Below are 9,219 nucleotides of genomic sequence, written 5' to 3' on the forward strand. Positions count from 1 at the left end.
AACTTCATCCCTGAAGAATGCACAGAAAAAGGATAAGTAGGGTTTCATTATATTTACATATATTTATTTATATAATATTATATATACAGTATGTATATTATATTATTATTTAATTACACACACACACACACACACACACACACACACACACATATATATATATATATATATATAATATTATAATATATATATATATAAGTTAATTATATATATTTATATGTATTATATATACAGTATGTATAATTATATTATTATTTAATTATATATATTATATATATAATATATTATATATATGTAAGTATGTATATTTATAGTATATATATATATATATATATATATATAATATATATATATATATATATACACATACATAAATACATACGTACATACATACATACATATAATTTTTGAAACCACGAAACGTAATATACAAATAAGACAAAAGAGTGCAGAGGAAAAAAAGAGGAACACTCATTATGGAGAAATCTGTGCCTGAATAAAATACGTCACAACAATGAGAGCAACGGTTCAGAGTTTGCACTCTGACCTATTTCCAGTCGTGTCGAAATCTTAACTAGGCCAGTGGTGGGTGGCCAGGTTTTTACCATATACATATGCATGCATATATTAAATAAATATATATAATATATATATATATATATATATATATATATATATATATTCTATATAATACATATAATTTATATACATATATAATATATATATATATATCTATATAATATTATTATATTATATATCTATAGTTATATATTATATTATATCTATTTATAATATATATATATATATATATACAAATATATCTATTTATATATCTACATATAATATATATATATAGATATATATAGTATATATACATATATATATATATATATATGTATATATATATATATATATATATTTATATATATAATATATATATATATATTATATATATATATATATATAATATATATATATATATATATATACATATAGTACTATATATATATATATATATATATATATATATATATATATTATATATGTGTGTGTGTGTGTGTGTGTGTATGTGTACTTATATATATGAATATTTATATGTATCTGGGATAATTCCTCGATAATCTGCAGAGTCAAAGATCACCGCAAAAGAAATCTGTAGGAGTCCAATTTAATTGAAGTTCCGTCAACAAGGAATTTAAATCTCCATCCTGGACTGTTGTCCCTTGATCCTCTCTCCTCTTCTCTTTTGTTTCAAGAACACTCCCCCCCCGCACCCCAAGGATTAACAAACTGTAACCCCCCTCCCACCCCCTGTCTGTTTTTGTATGTAAAGGTCTGTCAACTTATGTTATATTCAGTGCGAACTTGAAAATGTAGAATAAACCACGAGAGTACTTGTCCTAAGTCCCCAGTTTTTCACTCACCATTCTATCGTGGATTAAAGGATATATATATGTGTGTGTCTGTTTATATATATATATATATATATATATATATATATATATGTGTGTGAATAACTTGATCACAAAGTATATAAAACTTGGTGCTATGTATAAATAAAGGTTTTGCTACGGAGGAAAATGAAAGGCGAGAGAGCCAAGAACTTTCGGTCTAACACGACCTTTTACTTAGGCACAACTGATCATACAGAGCAAATACCTTGTAAAAGTAGGCTTAATATCCAAACTGACATCACAAGATTAGTATAAGAGCCATTTCACTTTACAGAAACGAGAAAATGCCTGAGGGCAAGATTAGCGATTTTTAGGCAGCCACACCTTAGAGAGCACACACGTGGTCAACAGATGATTCATCCAGAAAACAATACATTTTGAAAAACAAGGAGGCATATACGACTTAGTAACATGAAATATATAAAAATGTTCCATAAAATGATTACAAAGACGAAAATAGGATATAAATATAGCGAGAGAGAGAGAGAGAGAGAGAGAGAGAGAGAGAGAGAGAGAGAGAATAACTATATACATGTGGGACTAATTAATTAGTAGTTCATTTATTTTAAGGTCCTTCATAAACATTTTACAAATATATGGGCCCAAATGGTACAATTCCAGATTAAGATTTAGGTTGGTTTTATTAGTGATTTGTATAATTGCTGATTCCAGTAAATTTTTTGGAACATAATCATCAGACCTAGCAATTACAGAGGTATCGCCCCAATTTATACAATGAGATTTTTCGCTCTGATGGATAAACAGTGCATTTGAAGTCTGGGCTGATCTAACTGAATACATATGCTGCTTAATACGTACAAATAAATTGTTACTTGACTGACCGACGTAAGATGGGCAATCCTTACAAGGAATTTTGTAAATGATGTTGTTATTTGTTACGGGACTATTCTTAATTAGCATATCTTTAATGGTACTGTTATAAGAGAACGCTACATTAACACTAAACGATTTAAATATTGATTTTATGGTTTCAAATCCACGAAAGTAATGCAAGCTAAGTACATTTTTAGGGATTTCTTTTTCGTTACTAGCAACACTATAAAACTTTTTGTGAGCTTTTTGATAACATAAATCAATTACATGAGGTGGGTAGCAGAGATCGTTCCCTATCTTTTTTATGTATTCTATTTTTTGGTCAAGATATTGTGGACTCGTGATATGCAAAGCACGTAAGAACATAGAAGACAAAATTGAAATTTTGATATTAAGATGGTGGCCAGAATAAAAATGTACATATGTTAAATATTTGTGGGTTTTCTATAAATACTGAATTTACATTGGAAAGATTCTCTATGTATTAATACATCTAGGAAAGGGATGACACTGTTATTTTCAATTTCAACAGTGAATTTTATGGATGGCACTAAATTATTCAATTTAGACAATAAATCATTTACATCGATTCTAACAGGTAAGACTACTAAGATGTCATCTACATATCTGTACCATTTTCAGGGGACAAGTGTAATATTCGGGAGGTGTTGTCTTTTAAAATCTTCCATATATAAGTTTGAAAGGAGAGGTGATAAAGGGTTACTCATGGCCATTCCAAATATTTGTTGGTAATATTCTCCATTAAAAATAAATCTGCAATCACAAATACATAACTTAATCAAGGAAATTATGTGACTAACGGACATAGGCAATTCATGCAGTACAAGTTCATTACTTAAATACTCTAGCACAGAGTCAATAGGGACTTTTGTAAACAAGGAACATACATCAAAACTGACTAAGATATCACTAAGGTTTAGTACAATGTTATTTAAATTTTCCACAAGATCAAGAGAATTCCGGATGTGTGAATTAGATACAGTTCCAAGTAGCGGGGATAACAATTCAATAATATATTTAGATAGTTTATAAGCAATTGATCCTACAGTAACTAGTAATTGGGGCGCTTAGGTTTGTTATCCTTAGGAGTTTTTTTTACTAGGCCGGGGCCCTATAAATAAGGTAATGAGGGACACTTTACAGTTAATTTACACAAGAGTTCTTTTTTATCTTTAAGAATTTGTTTGATATTGATATTAAAGTTTTTTATTACTTGGTCCAACGGATTTTTTTGTGAGTCTTTTGTAAGTTGTTTCATCTTCAAATAAAGTATGCATGCGTGATATGTAGTCAGTTTTGTCCAGAACTACTAAATCTTGCCCTCAGGCGTTTCATCGTTTCTGTAAAGTGAAATTAACCTTATGCTAATCTTGTAATGTCAGTTTGGATATTAAGCCTACTTTTACTGTTTTTGCTCTGTATGATCAGTTGTGTCTAAGTAAAAGGTCGTGTTAGACCGAAAGTTCTTGCTCCCTCTCGCCTTTCATTTTCCTCCGTGGCAAAACCTTTGTATATACTATATATATATATATATATATAATAACATACATAATAGATATATTAATATATATTATACATTATATCTATATATGTATATATAGATCATATATATATAATATTATATACATATATATATATGTATATATGTATAGACATACTTATATTATATATAATATAGCTAATATATATATATATACTTATTATTATATAATATATATATATAATATATATATTATATATATACATATATATATATAATATATAATAATATAATATATATATATATATATCTGCATGTTAATATATAATACACTATATATATATATATATATATATATATATATATATATATATATATATAGATATATATATATAGATACATACATTATATAATATATATATATATATATATATATATATATATATATATTTAATATATATAGAGAGAGAGAGAATCTGGAAACGACGAGAGAAAGTGGAAGATCTAGTGAATAAAGTCAGTATGGAACAGTGAAGAAAACTGTACTGGAATATGCTAAACGAATTGTCATTCTGAGAGAGAGAGAGAGAGAGAGAGAGAGAGAGAGAGATCTGAGTTTCAAGGTAGTATCCCCCTCCCCATCCTTCTCCAGCGAGAAAACACTAGGGGCAGGGGTTGGGCAGAGAATAACGCAAAGGGGAGTGTTGGTCTGGTGGGAGGAACTGGTGGTGGTTTGGGGGTAGGGAGTGGGAGTAGTAGGGGAGCCAGCCTGTGGCGTATGAGCACATAAATGCTGGTGAAATAGTGGTGTCTAAGCCTTCTCGTCCCAGACTCAACTCCGCACCTGAAGCGTCAACATCCCGCCCGCTCCTATTCACAAAGTAAGTCATTTTTCTACTGATGGAAGACTTAAGTTCTTTTCGTGGAGGGAGGTAAGCAGCCTTGAGACCTCATCAAACTTTATAGTTGACAGGGAAAGCCTCCGTTGGCCCACCTTTCTCCCTTCGAAAATAAATCTTTTTTGGGGGGAAGTGGTAAAAGCCTAAGACCTCAAACTCTAGTTTTACAATGAAAGCCTCTCAGACTTCAGTTACTGTAAGTTACAGTGACTGTACTTGATTAGATAGCACGCTTGCTCACTTCTGTAGTGTTTTTGGGAAGAGGGAAAAGCTTTGAGGCCTCTTTAAATTATAGTTTACAGAAAAAGCCTCTTTGGCTTCAATTACTGGAGTTTCTGTAAGTTACAGTACAGTGACTGGACTGAAGTAGATAGTATATAGCTTACAGGGAAAGCCTCTCAGGCTACAGTTAATAGAGTTACTGTAACCTGTCTTAGCCTGCAGTTACTAGAGTTTCTGTAACGCACAGTACAGTGGCTGGACTTGTAGATAGGGAAGTGTTTTGAAGGAAAACCTTTGAGAATTTCTCAAAACTATAGTTTACAGGGAGTTACTGTAAGTTACAGCATAGTGACTGGACTGACTAGGGTTTCAGTTACTGGACTTTCTGTAACCTAAAGTACAGTTACTAGGAAGCCCCTATATGGCTATAGTTTTTGGAATGATAAAAATCAGTGCAAAACCTCTCAGGGTTTTGTTTTGAGAATTTCATTGTGCCGAAATGACTTATTTATCTCATTATTAATCACAATGCACGTTCATTATCCGTTCAAGATTGTGACAGTTGGGACAAAATTCACTTCTCCAAATTTAAAAGACTGATGGCTGGCGTAACGAATACATTACTTTTGTAATTATATGTTTTAAGTTGAATTATTTGTAATGAGAGTAATTACAGATATGTTTAAGTATCTAGTGATTTTGCCCAGATCTTATAATCATGGCTCAAATATCCCTAAATAGTCAGATACGTTCGTAGTCAGTTTTTCCTGTATACGAAACAGTGAATGGGAGAAATAGTTATTGTTACTTAATTTTCATTATGTAAAAACGGACTCTTTCTTAGTAAGAAACCAGTAAGAATTTTGTATTCGTAGTTTTCATGGAAAGTGGTATTTTCGGAGTTCTGTGTACATAGTCAAATGTTCTGTGGATACATAGAATATATTATTTGCGTTTTGAGACTTATATCTTCTCGGTAATATTCAAGTATTGTATCATAATCGTGATTTTAATTGCTACAATTTATTTATATACATCTTCAACTATACGAAAATTCTGGTGTGGAATTCACCGGGTTAATTACGCATCTAAATATCTTCAACATTCTAGTTACCAGCAATAACCACCTAGTATGTCTATTAGTTTCTGAATAACACATGCATTTTCGCATACCTGCAAATATATAACGTAACATGAAATATCCCGAATCAGTATCGAACTGCATCCAAGAAATGTACATTATTATTATTATTATTATTATTATTATTATTATTATTATTATTATTATTATTATTATTATTATTATTCAGAGGACGAACCACCTATTCACAGAGGCCATTGACTTGAAACTTAAGCTTCCAAAGAATGTTAATGGGTTTCATTTGAAATAAGTTTCAGAAAATAGTTGGAAATACAGGAAGCAGAGAGTGATGTTGTCCGTGCATGCAAGATGCATCTTAGCTCTGCTTATTCATCTCTGTCTATCGTCAGACTGCAGTTTGCATAGACATTTCGACGATAAAGTAAATACCTTACGTGACCGCATTGTTGCATTGATAATACCTTCGTTTTTTTCCCCCGTTTTTCACTTTGCTTCACGTGCGTGTATAGTGCATTGCCTTGCTGGCTTAAATTGATGTCATAAATGCAGTTTTACCACACTGTAATTCGTACTCGCTTGGACCAATGATACTACTTATTTTGACAAGGTTTATATTGATATGATTATTTCATTATCTATCACACTGCAGTTTGGCGTTATTTTCAGAAATTAGTGAATGCCTTCTAAAATTTCCTCAAATTGTTGAAAATTTCGTCCCTGATTTATATTTCGCTCACGTAAGGTCATTCTGCATTACTTTGCAAGTTGATATTGAATAGTATTACAGCATTTCTATATAGCTTACAGTCCAGTATTACCTTTTGCGATATTGATTGAAATAGCTTATGTATTATATGCTAGGAAACCAAGTCTATTTTTATTTCATTAATTTGGGAAGAACTTAAAGATAAGTAAGTGTTAGGTATTACGTGGATCAATAATGCACATTCTCTCTCTCTCTCTCTCTCCAAATCCGGCATTCTATACAGTGAATGTTTTCACTTTTTGAATAATAATAATAATAATAATAATAATAATAATAATAATAATAATAATAATAATTAATAATAATAATGATGATAATAATAATAATAGTGATAATAATCATAATAATAATGATCCTTTGGAAAGTAAATATACCAAATTCTTATAACCTCTCTTCATTTGATACAAAACCAGTTAACGCTTTTGTTATGTTCAACTTTAATAATTCTTCAACGAGTGTCATCTAAAGACAAAGCTTTTGTGTGTATTTTGTGTAAATGTGCATGAGTGTTTTTAGAGGAGAGAGAGAGAGAGAGAAAGAGAGAGAAACATTAGTTGTTGATAGCAATAGTGTATTTTTTCAATAAACTGAATTCTTGAGAGAGAGAGAGAGAGAGAGAGAGAGAGAGAGAGAGAGAGAGAGAGAGAGATTAGCTGTGGGTAGCGATAGTGTATTTTGTTCATGAGTGTTTTTTGAAAAAATTGAATTCTTGAGAGAGAGAGAGAGAGAGAGAGAGAGAAGTAGAGAGAGAGAGAGAGAGAGAGAGAGAGCATTTCAATTCTAGCATTGAAGGAGTTGAGGTCATTGATGCATATTCTTGTTTGTTTTTGCTCAAAATGCTAATCACTTGTTTTATCTCTTCCTCCCCCACCCCTTTCACCATGGTCGCTTCTGTGGGGGCTTTCGCGTGCGTACATCTCCCATCTTCAGGATGCAAACCGGATTCATCGCAGCCCTGGTGGTGTTGGTGGCTGTAAGCACCATGGTGACCTCTGCACAGGAGGAGCTTAAATACCCCGAACGCCAGGTAATTAATTGACTAATGAGTCTTTACTGATATTGATAATAATAATGATAAGTACAGTATCATAAAGGAGCTTGCGTTCAGATTTTCCAGTGGTTTGTTTAACCACTTTAACTTTACAGAATAACTGTAAGTCAGTGAGACCTTATTGCAGTCAGGGTTGATATTATATAGTAAAATGACTTTGGATTTGAGATTGCACCATTTTCAATTGTTTGTTTAACTATTTTAACTTGGGTGCTAAGTTGTCAGTAGGGTTAAATCCCCAAAGATATTGGGATGCATATTACCAATTGGTCCTCGGTAGGGGAAAGAAGAGCCCCATGGGTACTAAGGCCTCAGTAAGGTTAAATCCCCATAGATATAAAGATGTATATTACCAATTGCTCATCAACAGGGTAAAGTCCCCCATGGAAATATGCATTAGTAGTATTAGAAGTAATAAGAGTAATAACGGCGTTTCTTAACCCACCACTCCCCTGGGTCGTTGGGGTCCACCACCGCAGGTCGTAGCAGAGCTGGCAGCCCAGATCCTGAGGATAGCCCGCGGCCCCTGGGGCACCGTAGCCGCCGGAACCCACAAGCGCAACTCCGAACTCATCAACTCCCTCCTGGGACTCCCCAAAGTCATGACCGACGCCGGACGAAGATAGATTCGCGAATCTTGAAAAAAATAATTTGACGCCTCTGTTCCCCGTTTAGTTTATAGGTACGTTTATTCGGGAGTCTTGTTATTATTATTATTATTATTATTATTATTATTATTAGAATGTACTCATGGTAGCAAGTGTCTTAAAATGGATAAACAAATCCACAGTTATTTATGGGTACACGTACATTTCTAAGTATTTAAATCACTACAGAGAGCTTTCGGTGCCCGTACATAATTGTGCATTTGTTTCTCCATTATTATTATTATTATTATTATTATTATTATTATTATTATTATTATTATTATTATTATTATTAATAAAATGGCCCCTATGTCCCCGTTTAGTTTATATGTACAATTCAGAAGTCTGTATTATTATTATTATTATTATTATTATTATTATTATTATTATTATTATTATTATTATTATTATTATTATTATTATTATTATTATTATTATTCAGAAGATATAAATCCCTGTTCATGTGGACATTAGCTTGAAATTCAATCCTCCAGAGGAGCTCTCCCCAGTAAGTTTATAAAATATGTTTTATAAGTGGGTACGTACTGTAAATGCGTATGTAAAGTGTGTTTGTACTTATTTATTTCAAGCTTGAGTAGTACAGAGCTGTCCCCAGTCAGTTTATAAGTTTGCTTTTTAAGTATGTATATGTTGTACATACTTGGAGAGATAGGCATAAATCTTATTAAATTTTATATTATGTTTTTATTTATTTTGTTTGTATAGGTGGAAAATCAGTACCC

General features: G+C 31.6%; 1 protein-coding gene across 1 annotated transcript in view; it reads left to right on the forward strand.

Moving 5' to 3' along the window:
* Positions 1–4,554: 4,554 nt before the first annotated feature.
* The window catches only part of LOC135212431 (pigment-dispersing hormone type 1-like), a 5,045-nt gene continuing 380 nt past the window's right edge, over positions 4,555–9,219 (forward strand). Inside the window, exons 1-3 of the mRNA XM_064245798.1 lie at positions 4,555–4,670; positions 7,709–7,805; positions 8,309–8,511. Of these exons, the coding sequence (XP_064101868.1) occupies positions 7,710–7,805; positions 8,309–8,455 (243 nt within the window). The 5' untranslated portion in view covers positions 4,555–4,670; position 7,709 and the 3' untranslated portion in view covers positions 8,456–8,511. The remainder of the gene's footprint in view (positions 4,671–7,708; positions 7,806–8,308; positions 8,512–9,219) is intronic.

Source organism: Macrobrachium nipponense, chromosome 19, assembly GCF_015104395.2.
Source record: "Macrobrachium nipponense isolate FS-2020 chromosome 19, ASM1510439v2, whole genome shotgun sequence".
Taxonomy (NCBI): Eukaryota; Metazoa; Arthropoda; class Malacostraca; order Decapoda; family Palaemonidae; genus Macrobrachium; species Macrobrachium nipponense.